The following is an 18273-nucleotide window of genomic DNA, read 5'->3' on the forward strand; positions in this document are numbered from 1 at the left end:
CTTTATAATACAATACTTACCGGAACTTACCCAAAAGGGTGTGTAGCCGATTACGCGACGATCGCTATAGTGAAGAACAAAGCCACAACTTACGCAGGCTAAAAGCAATCACGCCCTTGGCTTGTGCCCTTTATTTAGCTCCTCTGCTGTACAATCTATTGCAGGATTATATCATATATGTATAAAAAAAAAAACGCACTCGCACACACACACACACACTCGATTTCACGAAAGGACTAGACGTTGATCTACTGCGCAACGTATGGCAGCAAATCGAGCGACGAAAGCAAGAGCTGGGCGAGAGGGAAAGGAGGAGTACATTTGCACTCGTTCAAGAATATAAGTTCTCTCGTGACCATCGCAAATCGGACTGCAACTATAGCAATTCATGAAGGAACGACTCGCTTTAGGATCACTAGCAAGCGAGGGCTGGCTCGGAATGCTCTAGTAACACCCCGTGAATTATGTACAGCTTTGTATTTGTACTAAGTCGAATGTTTTCTTTACGGGGGGTGGGGGGGGGGGGGGGGGGGGGGAGCAACGCTGACTTTTGGAAAAGAGTTTTTCGGCACTCAGGTCTGCGGAGTGCGCCATAAACTTTTTTTGTATGTTACGTTTTTTTATTGACTGATGGACACTTTGGCAGGGAGACCTGGAGATATGACTTATTTGGAACATAAATTTTATACGACATTTGCAGGCATGCTGATGCCGACTGTCGTTTCACAAGCTCTGCTAACGCACGTAGCCGTCACGCCAGCTGTTTGGCAAGCTAGATACTTCGTGTCAAACGGCGATGCGCAGTCTTTCGCACGCTCTATGGAGATTAGCGTTCAACACCTAAAAATAACGAGGAAGCCCGTGCTGTAGCTACGAATGTTAAGACTGCGCAAAGTACTGCCACCGGTTAATGTAAGCTCGGATTCATAATGAACCATAGTACTCGATATGAGTCGAGAACGAAATTTCGAGCGCCCTCGAGTATAAAAAGCCCTTCGCTGGCGATCTTAGCACACGAAAAATACGACGGTGCCATCGCGAGCGCTGCTGCAGAATTAAATCCGGTGTTCCTAGTTGCATCTATAAGCGTCGAATATTCTGCCCACAAATATACAGAATCAAAAATCAACAAGAATCAAAGCGATGGCGAGTGACTGACAGCCTGACTTTGATTGCACATGACGATATTTACAAATGAGCGTGCACTGAGCGTGAAACGACAGCTGTTTCTTTCCCTCTAATACATAAACTACATCCCTTTTACATATTATTCTTCAATAAAATCTGAACTACAAATTCCGAAAAAGAAAATGAACGGAAGAAAAAAAATCAAATGATGAACTATATATAAAACTCGCACATGCAGTCCAGTGGAGGGAGACTGATTTGTGACGTCACAGCACCAGGCCACGCACCGCGGCACGCCGTATAGGTGGCGCAAGGCTCTTCACCCTTCATATTGGCGGTGCTTTTTTTTCTTCTTTATGCAGGGTTTTCTGGAAACGGTGTGCTTTACGCTGTTCTCTACGAGTAGAAGGTGAGCACGCTGGTCTGGTTCCCCCGTACAAGCAGGAACGGAGGCATGTCCTTCGTGAGCATTTCCAGCCACGCCATGTACATAGGCGCAGTGCAGGTTCCCTTGCGAGGCATGGGCAAGGTCCTGCGAGGAATAACGTTTCGTGAGACCAAACAGATGTCACAGAGTATAGTGATGGGGAAAGGCCAGGAAGCAAAATTACTGGAGAACTAACATCGAGCTGTTCATTTTGGGCGAACGTTTGCCCTGAAACGGCAGCGGTGATTGCGACAAGCGTTTTCGTACGAGTTGTATGACGCGGCTATCATGTTGTCCTCAATTTATAGGAGAGTAACTGTACATTATAGATTACATTGAGGTATCCGCTTAAGTTGGAGAGCGGGGCACCGTAAACTCTACACTGTATGATAGGTCGAGCACGTCTTTCTACATGTGGCCACACCATTACAGGAGAAGGGGAATCAAGGGGCTTGGTTTTTGTTAGTCACAACTGCATGAAGACACCAGTTAATGACGCCAAAGACACCAATAGGGGATGTTATTTTGAGTTTTTAATTGAAGTCTAGAAATGATAAGCTAAAGGAAAGTGTAAGGGGACGAAAAAACAACTTGCCGCCAGTGGGAGCTGAAACCACAACATCCGCATTACGCATGCTTGCACTACCAATTGTGCTATACAGAGATGGCTGTTCGCGTGTCTATATTCTGGGATATTTAACACTTTATTGGGGAATTGCCTGTATTATACACTTATTGGGTATGTTGCCTGTATGTTGCCTACAGGCAACATACCAGAATTTTTTTTAGTGCGCAGCTATAAGACGCCCGTTCCTGTGGCGAGCATCGGCGTCGTCCCTCGGCGTCCCTCGTAACCGAGCGAACAAGCACAGCGAAGGATGAAAGACGGCGATAGCGAAGAAAGCGCGAGGAGGAAATCGGAGGAGGGCGCAGCGGAACCATCAGGTCTAAATCGGAGGAGGAAGGTATGGCGAAAGCGTGAGAAGTGCCGCGCAAGACGGGCTATGCGGCGACGATGGCTACGAGATGGCGCCAGAGTAGCGCGCATAGTCTGTATGGAAACAAAGCGCCGCATGTGCGGAGGTCTGTCTGTGGCGGCTGCTGTGAATCGCGCCCATCGTCACCCACGCGCTGCCTCTCGCAATCTCCCGATTAGTGAGGCAGTCACGCCACACTTCGCTCCGTCTGCAACGTGCCGCACGGGACAGATTGTTCGCGCCAGCCAATATATCGAGAAATGAAAACACGCATAGAGCTGTGCGCAAATGTCGCATTAGAGAGTATCGTCAGTGTTCTTTTTTTGCTCAGTTTCGGTACAGAGTACACAGTTTCTGGCTAAATCTCTTCAACAACACTGAATGACAGGCAGCAAGCATCATTTGTTGGTTTCGAGCAGGAACACGTGACGAGGAAGTGGTTTGGCATGCGACTCGCTCTCTTTTGAAAGCATCGTCAGAGACAGACTGATGCAAGATCTCTGGCTGCAGTGGGGTCACACACGGGATGCAAAGCAAATCAGATGTACACCCATGGTTCACATATGTCGAGAGATGGATGGATGGATGGACGGAATAAACTTTATTGAAGCCCTGTACATCGTGACTCATCCCGAATCGGGCCGCTCCTACGTAGGGAGACGTCTGTACAAATTCTAAACGAAGCCGTAGGTGACTTGGGGTGAAGCTCACTTCCAGTTTTCTGCCTGGTGTTTTCTCCCTACTGCTGAAAACGTTCCCGCAAAATATTTTTTTCCTTTCCTTGATTACGCTTATTGTCGTTGTGTTTTGCACACTTGACACTTTTACACATTAAGAATTTTCTTCGAGAAATTATATGTGCCTTTAATAAAAGGTTATGTCAGTGCACAAGATCTAACCTGGCGAGTGTTAGCCAGCGCTACAGATCGTCATGGGGGAGGATGTTGAACATCATTTTGACCAGTGATGTCACGTAGTACGTTAACGTTTATGAGCAGGCAGCTGACAAATCGAAACCCTCGTATGCTACCTTAAGGCATCAAGCCTGCTGGAGTCGAGGTCTTTGCTACACAGTGAACAAGAAGAAGGGAAACCGAGTGGTTCAACAACATTAGAGATACAGGAACACCGTGATATAAAGAATGCATCTAGAGCGCCGACATTATGTGATAATGCGTATTTACCGCACACGACCACTGCAAAAGAATGTTACAGAATAGTGGCGAGTGGTAGATGAAGAGCCAGCCTCGAGAATACCCGTGAAGTCTGAGCAGCAAGCTTGCCTTTCGTTTTCGTTATGAAGTGCTGCAACAATGTTTCGTTTAGTAACAAGTTCCTTGTTCCACGACACGTACATGCACAATTTGTAAACGGCGTACGTTTGTGCCTAGTTGTGTGCAGCATGCTTCGCTATTCAAGTCATCCGGACCTAGGCTGCAGATGACGCGTATGTGATGCACAATCCAGTCCGAAAAAAAAAAAAGAAGACTTACATCACTATTAGCGATGCACCTGTTGAGTATTGCCGCAGAAGCTCGTGCAGTCTCAAATTTCGGTTTGTCTGGAAGAAAAAAATAACAATATAGGAAAGTTTAGCGTGTGCCTAAAAGTGAGCAAATAGAGTTCTGAGGGGGATTGAGAGACGCAAACGCTTAACGCGTACCTTTTCTTTAACGGCTAGAATCTCGGACTCTGACACGAACGGCGCTGGCATCTGATCGGACTCTGCATCCTTCGACGATCGCCTCCATGGGTTCAGGAGTTTAAAGAATTCTTCCTTCCTGCAATTCACGAGGACAGTGGTGCAATATCTGATGTGCCATCAGAAATAGTAAAAACAGTGCTATCGCGCATAGAAGAGTTTTGTCTGAAGCCGACAACAGAAATAGGAGGACAGAAGGTTTTCTTACGTTGATTCCTGCGGTGGTTTCACGATATCGGGAATGATGGTCACGTCAGAATATTCTATGCGAAATTTGCTCAAGAGGGCAGCCATGCTGAAAAGCGGAGCAAGAGAGTTCGGTTATTCAACAACCTCGCGCGTGAGACATGGAACTTACAAGGCAACGCAATACCAGACACTCTGAGGAAACAGGTGTGACCAGATCTCTTTCCCCCAAGTCTACAAAGTTTCTCTAGACTTACAGCAATTAATCATTTTAGATAATAAAATTCACACTAAACATTAAGGAGCATGGGTTTTAAATGTGATTCTTCCTACCCGGTGAAACGAAGTCTATGCGTACACCCTTTAGTAGTAAAATATACTTTCTAAGGCATGAGTGCTAGGAAGAGCGACATTTTCATTCACGCAAAAACGTTTCAAGGGCATTCTGCAGAGTAAAATGCTGAATTACGGATTGATTCACTTATTTACTGACAATGACTGGTTGACTTATTGATCGATACAGTCGAACCCGGATATATCGTACCCACATATAACGAATTATTCTGTATAACGAACAGCAGTAAAATCCTCTTGAAAATTTCTGTACAAAATATTAATTTTATATATTGAATTACCTATATATCGAACTTCCTTGCGATCCCCTTCAGATTCGATATATCCGGGTTCGAATGTATATTGACTGACTCATTTACTCACGGGAGTATTGTTTTGGTGGAGTGATCTAACGATTGATATTCATTCATCTGCTCATTAGTTTGTTCATTCATTAATTTATTCATTGAAGATTGAGTTTAACGTCTCAAATCAACAAGCGAGCTATAAAATACGCCGCGATAACTTATGGCGCAAGGGCCATACGCCGTAACGGAGGACAGTGATTATATATCTTAAGTTACATATAGGCTCACTGCCACTGACACAAGAAGACTCACTTGCGCTGTTCCTTGTCCAGCTCGTACTTTTTGTTGGCGAGCGCGAACACCCTGAGGTGACAGCTTGAGAACTGGGACCTCGTCGACAAAAGGTACGGGATAAGCATTGTCAAGCCTGTGGACAAAAACAAAGAAATGAAAACATTTGTAGAGGTCAGTGGCATTGTAAGTCAGTAAACGACGTACTTCCCCAGATTCAAACTACTTTTTGTACACGTAGGAAATTTATAACAACTTGGTTAAAATGTGCATAAATACAAGCGGCCGCTTTTAGAGCTAGCTGCCATAGTTGGCTAACAAGACACAAATAATTTTAAGCATCTGGTGGTGAATTGTAGCAACAGGCGGGTTTAGCCTGGCGATCAAGGCCGGCAATTGCTCCGCCCGAGCGTCTCTAACATTTTTGCTGCAGGGTTTCACCATTTTAAACAAAATTTGGCTGAACTGCAGTCAACTGGACTGGACTGGACTAGACTTGCACTGACCGACATGAAATATATCGCTCCACATTGACAGTGTAACAGCGCAGATAACAGGTACAAAGAGAAGTGCTGTCCCTCCGAAGATATTTTAGAGGAAAATGCAGCACCGATTGGCCCATGCCGCCACCTTGTTGATCACTCCATAATTACACGACGGCAGGACTAAGTTCATATTTTAGAAGATTCCGAGATCTCTATTCGACGCTTAATTTTGACTTAAAGGGATACCAAAGACACATAAATCAGTTTGTACTGATAAGGAGCACATTAAAAAACACTATTTGCTATAATTTCGCGGTAATATGATTATTATTAGAAAAGGAAAGGTGGATCAAAGTTCCATTTCTTGAATTTCGCGATGGTGCATCAGAGTGACGTCACGGATTTCAAAATACTTTTTCGTTTCCGCGTTTGTGGCTCCAAACATAAGTTCAGGCTTGAACTACACTGCATTTTAATGGAGCCAATCTTAACGTAGCAGACGACGTCGAAGTTCGTGACCTCATGGCGAGATGGTGCGGTAGCTTTCAGATGGCCTCACGACACACCTTTCGTTTTCGCATCTTTTCCGGCTTATGAAGTCGGTAAGAAGGCTTATCGCTAACACAGCTCAAATTATTTCTCTTTTTAGTGTCCCCTTGAGAAATTGGGTTGAAGCGACACCTCTCGACTGACGCAGTCACTACTCTTTGAAAGCCACGCACTCATTACTAATGCAACAGTGTGAAGGTGCGTTTATCAAGCAACTGTTTGTCAAGCAAGAGCTCCGGGGTGCGTTTTATTGCGATAGCAATTATATGGACAATCCAGGCGCATTTCTGCCGTCGCCGTGATGTTCCGTATAAAGTCCCAGGGCGATAACATCGCTATCGCGCGCGGCACGCTGTGTATGCGAGTGAAAGCGTGCGATGGTGCAGCCGATGATGGTGGCTCAATTTCGCGCGCGCAAGGGAGGAAGTCGGGAAGGAAGCGCGCCGTCTTCCGCCGTGTGTAAGGTACCGGGGGGGGAGCGTTCTACTCCGGTCATAGCCTCCTATATATAGGAGGCTATGCTCCGGTGGCTGCTGCGTGTGGCGCAGCCTCGCGGGTCCTATCTAGAACGCGATCTGCGATGGGGACAGAGCTTCGTGTGCGGTGTGTTTTCGCCGCTTAGTTCGCGTTGAAGCGATAAGCAGCACGAATGCCAATTCGCTCGCATCTGCTGCCGCATTTCCTCACTGCAGCGTTTTGACAGCGAGTTTCCGCGGTCATCGAGTGAGATGTGTTCATGTTTGCTTGTGCGCGCGTGTCACAATGCTTGTTAACTTAGTAAGCGATTGTTTACAAGTTTGTACGGCCGCTAGAAATACTATCCTTACTTCGCATAGTTGTCTACTAATTTGCTATAGCAATTGATACTTCGCCTTTCAGGCGAAACTGCGACTTTGTTGAACCAGTGCCTGCAACGCCCGTGCGTCTGTTAAAAAAAATGTCGCAGTTTCACCCGAAAGGCGAAGCATCAATTGCGATAGCAAATTAGTTGAGAGATATACGGAGTAAGGATAGTAGTTTTATCAGCTGTGTAAATTTGGACATGCAGTAGCACCAGCAACGCGCAGAACTTGTCGACGCCGTCGGCGTTTTGCCCGCGTTCGCACCGAACGGGCGCGGCGTTGGTGACTGTTGCCAGTGCCTCTGGGGGCAGCTCGGAGGTTTTTGACGAGATCAGAACGGGACACTCGTCGAGCAGCGTCGGAAGTCTTTACCACCTTCTCGCCTCGCAACGTTTTTATATAAATACGCATTTGGCGCCGCAGCTAAACGTCGCCTCCCCTCCCTCCTGTCCCCCACGGCCTTTCGTGCGGCGTAAGAAGTCGCGTTTGCTCTCCGCCGTGCGTTCGCTCCCCCGTGAAAGCGCGCTTTCACTCGCACATACAGCATGCAGTGCGCGGCGACGATTTCATCACCGTTGGACTCCATACGGAACCTCACGGCGACGGCGACGCCGACGGCAGAAATCCGCTTTGAGTGTCCATATAATTGTTATCGCAATATAAAAAAAGAAAGCCATTGGCGAAAAAAAAAACCATCTTGGGAACCCCCTCTCAAACAAGTCTCAACACAGCACCCAAAACCTTAGGGCGCGCATACCTCCGTCGTCGTAGAGCCACCAGACGTCGATGGAGCCTTTCTTCTGCTTGCGCTGGAACTGGTTCACCGACTGCACCACGTTCTTAGGCACGCTCCGCTCGAAGGCCTGGGACGAGGTGCGCCGCGTCCAGCGCTGCAGCACCGTGGGCGCCGAGGAGTCGCGCCGGAACGTCACCGTGACGCTCTCGTGGCCGATGACCGCGGCCCCGGCGCCGCTGCTCTGCTTTCTCGCAGCGCCTCCACCGGCCGAGGCGTCGCCGTTGGGGTTGGCCGACGGGGAAGAGCTGTTCTTGCGGTACGTGCCCAGGCCGGAGTCCCTGTTCGTCCTCTCCGCGGTTGGAGTCTGCGGCGGCGTCGACGACTCGTCTTCGTCGCACGAGCTGCCCGCTGCACCCAACCGCGTCGAGAAATCGGTTATCCTATATCGCGTCGTTTCAAGCACTGGTAAGCATTGCCTTCTGAATGTTTGTGGAAAGAAATAGGTTACAGATAACGCTTACCCTTATTACTTTTGTGTGCATTACATGCCTTTCCAGAAATAAAAGAATTCGCTTGGTAGCGCTGTGCCCCGAGTGTGTTCACCACTCTCTCACGTCGCACTGTTTTTTTTTTTTTGTTTTTTTTTTGCACTTCGCCCCCACCGAAATGCTGCCGCCGCGGCCGGGATTCGATCCTGCGACCTCGTGCTTAGCAGCGCAAGGTAAAAGCCACTAAGCAGCCACGGCGGGTTACGGTAAAGGGAGTACGGTATATGTAGTTAAGGGTTGTTTAATAGCCCAAATCTTCTTCGTCGTCTCTCAGATCACGTCGGTCACCTATACATGCTGTTGACGAAAGTTGTAGGCTTTTGCATACTTACTCTTTGGGTATCACTTCCGATTATTTGTTGCTGAGCGTCAAAAAACACAAGACAAGGAGCATACAACACACGACAAATGCGGATCAAAATTAATTGTGTTATGAGGGGGGCATGCGAGCAGCCCAACTCCAGGGACGAGCATACTATAAAAGTGCGCCACGAGAGAGAGAGAAAAAAAAGAAAGAAAAAAAAACCCAATAAACGAAGCACTGCGTACCTGAAAGGAATTTAGACTCCGCACACAAAGCCATATCGAAGTGGCAAATTAGTATATCACATCGTTGCCATGGAACAGTATTGTGTGCCGAAGTGCGCGTCGATCGACTCACCAGCCAGCGTGAGGGCTGCCAGAAAGACCAACCAGGAAGCGGTTGGTCTCAGGGCTGCGTAGAGGACAGGACAGCGAAAGCGGCAAGAGGGAGAAAGAAAGGAAGAGAAGCAAGAGAGAGAACACTTGGTGAGATAATTCAACGTTCTGAGCACGCTTGCAGAGAAAGTGCCAAGCGCGGGTACAGCACGGGTTTGGCGGCGGGTTTGTACAATACGGAGGAAGTGAAGATTAAATGGGGCAGTGAATGGGGCTTGTTCGTCGAAGTTCAGTTCTGTTGCGCTGCCTCGTACTTTGTACGCGAAACAAATCAAATATATCAACGGAGGTAGATAACTAAGCAACGGCTACTTATGTTCTAGTGTCTGTACTCGTGTTTAATTTGTCTATACAGTGAAAAGCAACACCCAGCATATATTTAAAAATGGGCGAATAACATGTCCCACGCTCTCGAAAGCAAGGAGTGACCAGACATTTTCTGCAACGGGTAACCATGTAGCCAGAAGAAAATTATATCTTTGCGACATACCTTGCTGCACGCAAGTCGCATTTTTTTTTCTTACCGGAGTATGTATTGCTGACCCAGTTGTCATGGGATGTAGTCAATTGATTCACTGTGCGACGAATAGTTAATTTTTATAGGGACAATACAGGTTTCAATTTCGAAGAGCTTAAAACGCCATGTCATCGTATAGGCTGCCACAGTGAATTCAGCTGGTGATCGCCTGCCATGGAAAATCACACGGTGCTCAAGGAAGCTGCTAGCGAGTCTGGCGCAGTGATGTGTGAATATCAGCTAATGGGTTAATGATAAAAATCCGGAACGCTTCGAAAGACATTGTCGTATAAAAAGGCAGACACAAAAACGCCGAGACTCGACACTGGCAAACAAGTTGCTTATTCTTTCCACAGACGAAGGTCACATTAGTTGGTTAGGCACGTACCAAACAAACGCTGAAGAAATTGCGTGTCTACCACAAAACTTGCGACCACATACAGTTCACGCGCACGTTTCTAGTTGTTTGTTTTAAAGTGCGCTTATTTGCTTCTACAAATGTTCGTCTCTCGCAAAAAAGAAAGAGTAGATTTTAGACAGCGCTCCGTCTTGTTAAATTCTCGGTGTGGCCTTTTCTATACGCGCGATTCTTTCACACTGCTACTACATTGACCGGTATTCTGCATGGCCTATTCCGCTCCTATATGCCATTAATCTCTTATACTAGCACCTCAGGATCGCCTATTTTCTTAGTCCAAGAAACATTTTGCTTGCATCCCAGTCACTTTCTGCACCGCCAAACGCAGTTCATTTTCTGAATTCCTTACTCTAATTCACACAGGGTAAAACTGGCGGTAGTACCGATGATTAAAGGACCCACATCGAGGGAAGAGAAGGCGGAGAAGATAAGAGCCAGAAACAGAAATGACAAGGGAAATGTAGGGAGGTAAACAAATCTGAACCAAATTGGCTACCTTTCAATGTGGCAGGGGAGAAAGGGAGCGAAAGGGGAGCGAATGAAGAGAGTTCATCTACACACGCACACACAAGCGCGTACAAGAGCTCGCCATACAGTCACAATGGCACAGTATACAACAGAAACAAAGAGGAATAACTAGTTTGAAGGCGGGGGCTCACGCTGTCCTGGTGTCTCCCGCTCCCACGCATACGTGCGTGCCTGCCAACGTGTATTTATCGGGTTAACATAACTCGCTGACAGTCAGAAGCCTGCTTACATCGCTCCGTATCGCGAGATCTTTAGGAGGAAACACGCGCGGGGCCCGTACCTTGCGAGAGCTGCGAGTTGGAGCCGTGCCTGGGAAGGTTGTCAGTCGAGGAGGCGTCCCGGTTGAGGCTGCCTTCGGTGCCCGCGGGCCCTGCCGACGCGGCGTCCGAACTCGTGGTCGCGCCGGCAGACATTTCCTCGGCCGAGTACTTGGAAAAGTCGATGCCCTCGTTGAGGCGCAGGATGCACAGGGACATGTGCGAGTCGAATGAATGGCTGCGTGGGAAAGAAATGACACGTACCAGTGGTTTGGGTGTGTTCAATTATGTTTGTCTGTTTCAGGAGTCGCACTTCTCCTACAGATGATTAAAGCATGCCGGGAAAGAGGCGCTAATATATTTCGCATTGCTGTGCTTGAAAATGTATTCCATTTTATCTTTTACCTTGCACAGTGGCGATGCTCTTTTTTTTTTTTTTTTGCAAGCAACAGAAGAAAGCGCTTTCGCCTGTGGAAGCGCCGAGTGCAAACTGTGGTCTAATCTTAGCAATGCTTCTGGTGCCAACTTATAGACAGGGCACCGCTCAGGCCATATAACGAAGAGCGGTAAGTACTAACATTTTTTTTTCTACGGTTTTACGTGCCAATACGATAATGCGGCACGCCGTTGAGGGGGATTCCGGATCAATTTTGGTCACCTAGGTTTCTTTAACGTGCACCGCTCGGGCGCCTAATACGCGAGCACTTTTGCACTCGCACCGATCTAAAGTGCAGCCGCCGCAGCTGAAGCTGGGCTGGGCTCATGGCTAATAACACCACACTGAAAACAAAGTGAAAGGCGTAGACGAAACACCAGTGCTTGTGTTGTGTCTACGCCTTCTGTCGTCTTCGTTTTCAATGTGCTTTTGTTATCAGCCATGAACCAATACAAACTTGCCAAATTATCTATCATCTTCAACGGCCTCGTCATATGCGTATGTGCAATGCGATCGAGTGCGCTACCTGCACAATGTGACCCTGTGTCTGGTGTGCAGCCCATAAATATTCATCCAGTTTCCGTTGTGCCTCCGAAACATTTTCAGTTGGCTATGCTTCACAGCATCGTTACCCAGTGATACAGCTAACACGCTGCGCGAACGCCGTGTCCATGTTGTTGCCGTAATCTTCCAACACGCTATGACGAATTGCAGTTATTTTACACAACCTCTGTACTGGGAGCCGTGTGCTGGTCATATTAAGGAAGCTCCTAGCGTCTTAAGACAACCCTCGAGTAATGGCCGCAAGCACTGGCCGCAAGCGATGGCGCAAGCTGGCTGTTTTGGTGAAAGAAAACTACGTCAAGAGAAAGAGCAAGCTTCGTGCATTTGCATCAAAATTACGACGTAAGGAAATAAGAGCATTTTCTTTAGCACCAAACGTGCGCTTTAGGGTCTTTTTTATGCTGAAACTGTCACATGTCTCTGGATATATGACCTAGCTTGTTTGTAAAAACTGACGCGCCCTTTAAAGCACTGTTGTCAATTTCAATTTTTTTTACAGGGAGACGCCTTCTTACTTGGCTTCGAAACCGGTGGGCGGACTTCGAAAGCGGGGAGCAAGAAGCCAGCTGTTTTAAACTGTGGCGTTTAGGATATGGTACATTGGTAGATATTTACAGCGTGAAGTGTATCGTTCTTGATTCATCATTCGCTATACCTCAGCTCTAAAACTAATGACAGGTACTGCGGGTGATTGCTAGCCACCAGACTACAGACATACAATCCACCAGCAGAATTTTAAAAGGTTTAGGCACACTGTTTTCGAACCAGGAATCCCAACGTAGCCGGTTTGCTGCGCTAAATATTGAATTACAATTCAAGTATTCTCAGACGCTTCGCACTCAAATAAGGTAAGAATAATCCTTCAAGAATTCATTAACTACATACCATTTCTCAAAACTGTCGCATCCCTGACGTGCACTAAGTTGATGTAACCTTACCGTTAAAGCCACAACAGGATCCTGCGACCAGCTAGCCAGTCTCGCTTCTAATACATAAAACAGTAGATTCGAAGGTGCTAGCAACGTATTAGCATAAAGAACCTTAAATTCATTTTCAACTGAATCTGCCAGTAATGACGATTAGGTGTCCATGACACAGATAACTTTGATGAAATCTGAAGCATTTATTATAGGCGCAGGCCTGACATGCTACTTTATGAGAAATATGGGCGAAATATCACTCGACATGTACTCCATGATTTCACTCACACCAGGCGAAAACACGCACACACACACACACACACACACACACACACACACACACACACACACACACACACACACACACACACACACACACACACACACACACACACACACACACACACACACACACACACACACACACTCTCTCTCTCTCAAAACTAATTACAACGGCTCACCGAATCCTGCAACTCTTGAGAACATGACAAGTGTCTCAGTCGCATGCAACGTGCAAGCAGAATATTGCCATGGGTCGAGAACATCTTACAGCTCAAGGCGGCACTCGTCTCGGCATAATTTCATCGCAGGGACACTGCGCATGCTACCCCCGACTCACTGAATGGCGTCGAAGTACTCCTGGAGCTCCTGCTTCGGGCAAGTCTGCCAATCAGCCTTGAAGCCCATGAGGACAACGTTGGGCCGAAGCTTGCCAACGCCGACAAGCTGGCGGAACAAGCAGAAAACGGCAAACACTGTAGCAACTTCACACCAAAGAAGGCAGTGAGTGTTAATGATTCGGCAAAGTCATCCGCTAGCTTTTTACCTGTATCAGCGAGAGGACGCCCTTGGAAAAGCTGTTGTCCACGACCACGCTGTAGAAGGCCTTGACCTTGCGCTGTTCGAAGCAGCTGTACGCCTTGGACATTAGGGCGTTGCGCGATCTGTACGACACCGGAGGCTAGAACGGGAAACGAACGCGAGGCTCGTGAACAGCTGCAGCCAGAGTAGAGGACTGGTTAACTTCATAGATATTAAAGACTGCGTCAAACTCCGTCCAGACATTGAGAAGAAGCAATTCTTATCAAAATTGAGCGTCATAGCGTGCGTACGTAGATCGCATTCTCTCACTTTCTCCCTTCGATCATTTGTATTGGGTTTGCCCCAGTAAGGGGTAGGAAATAGGGCTTGTACTCAGTAGATATTGCTATGTTTCATTTTTATGCGTTGATTGATATCCAAGATTTAACGTCCCAAAGCAACGCAGGGGCTACGAAAATGAAGGATGCTAGATTAATTTTGGCAACACGGCTCAACCTGATTCTCTATACCATGCGCCCAATTCATGGCAGAGAAGTTATATTGCGTTGTGACCCACTCGAAATGCGGCCAGCGACACCGAGGCAAAATGCCACATCCACTCAGCCACCGCGGAAGCAATATGTCGAAGTTGCTGGACCAACTTTATCCCGTATTCAGAAATGCATCTTAAGTTGAAGCCCATGCTTGACTGACTTAATCTAAATGACGCCTGTCGAGAACGTGCTACCGGACACTCATTGCGTTTCCTTCGGCACGTTTGCGAGAGGCATCATTTAGATAAAGTCAAGCGTGGATTTAAATTTAAGATGCATTTCTCAATACGGTGGGTTATTAAGAAGGTTGCTGGGCCGCTTGCTGGGCCGCTTGCTGGGCCGCTTGCTGGGCCGCTTGCTGGGCCGCTTGCTGGGCCATTTCACACAATTGAAAACTCGCTGACATGATTTTGAAGCGCGTGCACCCCTGGTACGAATGCTAAACACGTCCTTGAGCCGTATCATAAAATGTGACCTCACCTTGCGGATGTCTCCGCATACCATGAGGGAAAGCTTCTTGGTGAGCAAGTAGGCGAAGTCGACGAGAGGCAGGCGGTCAGCAGGGTTTCCAGTAAGCACCAAGATCTGAGGCCTGTAGCATTTGGAGGACAAATAATGATCAAACGCATACACACGCAACAAACGTTTATTTAAAACAAGTTTCTCAATCTCGTGCTGTTTTCTTGCCTATACACACCGACAAAAAGCTACCTATCACATAAAGTTTTAATCGACCAACACCGTCCTACAAACACCTCGGGGCCCATATGACAACGTTCTTAGTGATCACACAAATCAAGATAACCTACTGGGAAGCGCCACACACACACTACATGTATCGTAACTCCAGGTATATGAGTCTCCAGGGATCAAAAATTGCTAGCACGTCTAAATTTGTGAGCTCAGAACTTGCGTATGGTAGTACGGTACATCTACCTGTCAGCTACAACAAACATAGCTATCCCCCTTTAATCTCAACGCCAACCAGTATCGCGCTACCAAATTTATCGCTGCGCAGTATCCATGGAAATCTCGTGTGACCCAGTTAAAACGCGTTGCGTCTTCCGTAGCTTGAATTTCGCCACCTGATATAATGTTTGTCTTCTCCAATATCTCTATTTTTACTGACGCTCAAGGCGCAAACCCTCAAAATAGCTTCTTCGAAAGCCCTATTCGTCTCTGCCACAGTCTTCCACTAAACCGCATTTCGCACCAGCAACGCGCAGAACTGTTGTCGACGCCGTCGGCGTTTTGCCCGCGTTCTCGCGTCGCAACGTTTTATATAAATACGCATTTGGTGCCGCAGCTAAACGTCGCCTCCCCTCCCTCCCTGAACGCGCGTTTGCTCTCCGCCGTGCGTTCGCTCCCCGTGAAAGCGCGCGTCCCTCGCGCGCTTTCACTCGCACATACAGCATACGGCGCGCGGCGACGATTTCATTGCCGTTTGACGTCATACGGAACCTCACAGCGACGGCAACGGCGACGCCGACGGCAGAAATCCGCTTTGAGTGTCCGTATAATTGCCATCGCAATAAAAGCAAGGCGCCTCACCTGTAATTCTTGATGTGATCGCGGACGTTGTTGAGTTTCACGACGCTGTTGAGCGCATCCAAGTACGTCTGCGCTTGAGTTGACGAACCCCAGTTGACATCTGGATAACAGTGGTAGGGCAAGCATTGAGTACGCAAATAGCTAGACGCTTTCGAAAGAACAGCTCTAGGGCCCTTTCCATGAGTGAGATTGAAGAGCGAGAAACACGCAGCGCTAGAAAGGAAGTGATTGTGGGCACAAAGCTATCGCATGTGTATGCCTGTCTCAAATGCGCCTGTTTCTGTCTTCTCTTGAGAGTAAATAGCTTTCTTTTGCTCTTTTGCCCGTTTTCGGGATCGGTGATCGGACTTTTACCGCCGATGCAAAGGGCGTTCATCGCCGAGCTCGAACTCTTGCTTAAAGGACATGAACGAAGCAAGAAGAGTTTTCTCTATAGGAATTTATGTGATCGTTGCTCATAATGCTAATCGAATATACAGATAAAGCTTCCAGACTGGCCAGAGCAAGCAAGGAGGCTTTTTAAGGTGGCCTATACTGACAACGTCCTCGAACAGTTGGCTCCATTGGCAGTGTGTCTGCGCTCGCATTCACACTATAGTTTGGTTTTGGATAATATATGTGATGTATTTAATATATATGTGCATGAATATAAGTGTACAGTATTGTATATAAACGATAATATGTAATTAAGAAATGTGTGTACTTTCCGCAGATATATGTACACTAAGAAATGTGTAATTATGTACTGTGTAAATGAATTCCCCTTTTGTAATATGCAATTTAATATATGTAGTATATGTGTGCATGAACATAAGTGCATATAATTGTATATAAAAGATAATTTGTACTTAAGAATGTGGTTATGTTCCGCAGATATATATGTACACTAAGAAACGTGTAACGATGTACTGTGTAAATAAATTCCCTTTGTATAGTTTGGATAACTGCACACCGACCTTCGATAGTTAAACAAGAAAATTGGCTGAGGTTTAACTCGTGTAAACCTAGTTATCACAAACGAAAGGTCTGTTTGGCTTGGTTTTGCAAACACCATATGCACATGGTGTTTCTTGAAAGCTTGGCTTTATTGCAAATCTGATGGTATGTCTCTGTGTATCTTGAATGGTGACAAAGACGGTCTTATGGTCCGTGAAGTAGTTACCAATCGCGACAACTTTGGCTACACACATTAAGGAATCAAGTGGTGCTCTCTGGAAGACCAAGTATAAGGCTGCTGTCTAGCTATATCTACTGGATGATTAGATTCAACCTGTCGCTTGCGCTGAAGCGCACGCACGGACGGCCCAGCCGGCAAGCCATCCATGGCGAGACTGAGCGACAAGCGCCGGCGAAGCAGCCGTTAAACCCTCGCCTAGCCACGTGGTACCGCAGCGGCGAGGCTCCGAGCGAGCGCAGCTGCGACGCCTCTCCGCAGCGGATCACGTGGCGTGACGTCACACCTGCCACACTTGCGCTCCGTTGGCTCAAGGTCATTGCGACGCGATTAATGACCGTGCGAGACGTAGCGTAGTAGAGCTTTCGCTCTAAAAATAAATCTAGCAATTCGTATCAGAGTTTGTAACTTGAGTACAGCACATTTCAGCCTCAGAGCTATGGGAGATGCTTAAGATAAAATATCAAATTATTTCTCCAGATTCAAGTGCAAGAATACGGTATGTGCATTCAGCACATGGTATATGGATTTGAGTATAAGTTTGTACTTTCCGCAGATCCATGATCGGCTTTAAACCAAAACTGTCGACGCAAGACGTCATGCTGCAATTAAAGAACCAAATCATAGATGCTGAAACGCACAACCTGGATACAAAAGCCATCCTGGGTCTCAACTTACAGAAGGCGTTTGATAACGTCACGCACGAGGCCATATTGTGCAACTTGCAAAACCTCGACGTAGGCTAAAGAGCGTACGGCCACGTGAAAGATTTCCTCGCTAACCGTAAAGCCATAATCACAGCCGGGGACGCGAAATCCAAAGAAATAGAACTAGGCAACAAGGGAACACCACAAGGCTCGGTGCTTTCCCCCTTCCTATTTAATGCGGCGATGCTCGGCCTGCCCGCAGAGCTGGAACGCATCGAAGGACTTCAGCACAGTCTGTAGGCGGACGACATCACCCTATGGTGACGGGCGGAAGCGATGGCCACATCGAAGAGAATTTACAGCAAGCAGTCAATACGGTAGAGAGATACGTGGAGAACAAGGGCGTAAAATGTTCTCCCCAAAAATCGGAGCTATACTGCTCTACAGACTTACAAGCAGAGGACGCAAGCGCAATCAAGAACAACCCAGCATCACAATCTCGGTAGGGTGTCACCCGATTCCCCAGGTACATCACCTTGGAATACTGGGACTCTGAGAACGGACATAACGGAGAAGCAATAAGAATACTGGATAACAGCACCCAGCAAATCATCAGGTTGATTCGAAGAATCGCCAACACGAACTACGGTTTGAAAGAACACAACCTAGTTAGTGCGGCTCATGCAAGACTTCGT

At 47.2% G+C, this 18273-nt stretch overlaps 1 protein-coding gene across 1 annotated transcript in view; it reads right to left on the bottom strand.

Moving 5' to 3' along the window:
* Positions 1-99: 99 nt before the first annotated feature.
* The window catches only part of LOC119442632 (solute carrier family 12 member 1-like), an 83008-nt gene continuing 64834 nt past the window's right edge, over positions 100-18273 (bottom strand). Inside the window, exons 14-24 of the mRNA XM_037707575.2 lie at positions 15758-15857; positions 14687-14798; positions 13678-13812; positions 13471-13577; positions 10955-11169; positions 7986-8372; positions 5374-5488; positions 4443-4529; positions 4196-4313; positions 4026-4093; positions 100-1660 (exon numbers count right to left, since the gene is read on the bottom strand). Of these exons, the coding sequence (XP_037563503.1) occupies positions 1525-1660; positions 4026-4093; positions 4196-4313; positions 4443-4529; positions 5374-5488; positions 7986-8372; positions 10955-11169; positions 13471-13577; positions 13678-13812; positions 14687-14798; positions 15758-15857 (1580 nt within the window). The 3' untranslated portion in view covers positions 100-1524. The remainder of the gene's footprint in view (positions 1661-4025; positions 4094-4195; positions 4314-4442; positions 4530-5373; positions 5489-7985; positions 8373-10954; positions 11170-13470; positions 13578-13677; positions 13813-14686; positions 14799-15757; positions 15858-18273) is intronic.

Source organism: Dermacentor silvarum, chromosome 2, assembly GCF_013339745.2.
Source record: "Dermacentor silvarum isolate Dsil-2018 chromosome 2, BIME_Dsil_1.4, whole genome shotgun sequence".
NCBI lineage: Eukaryota > Metazoa > Arthropoda > Arachnida > Ixodida > Ixodidae > Dermacentor > Dermacentor silvarum.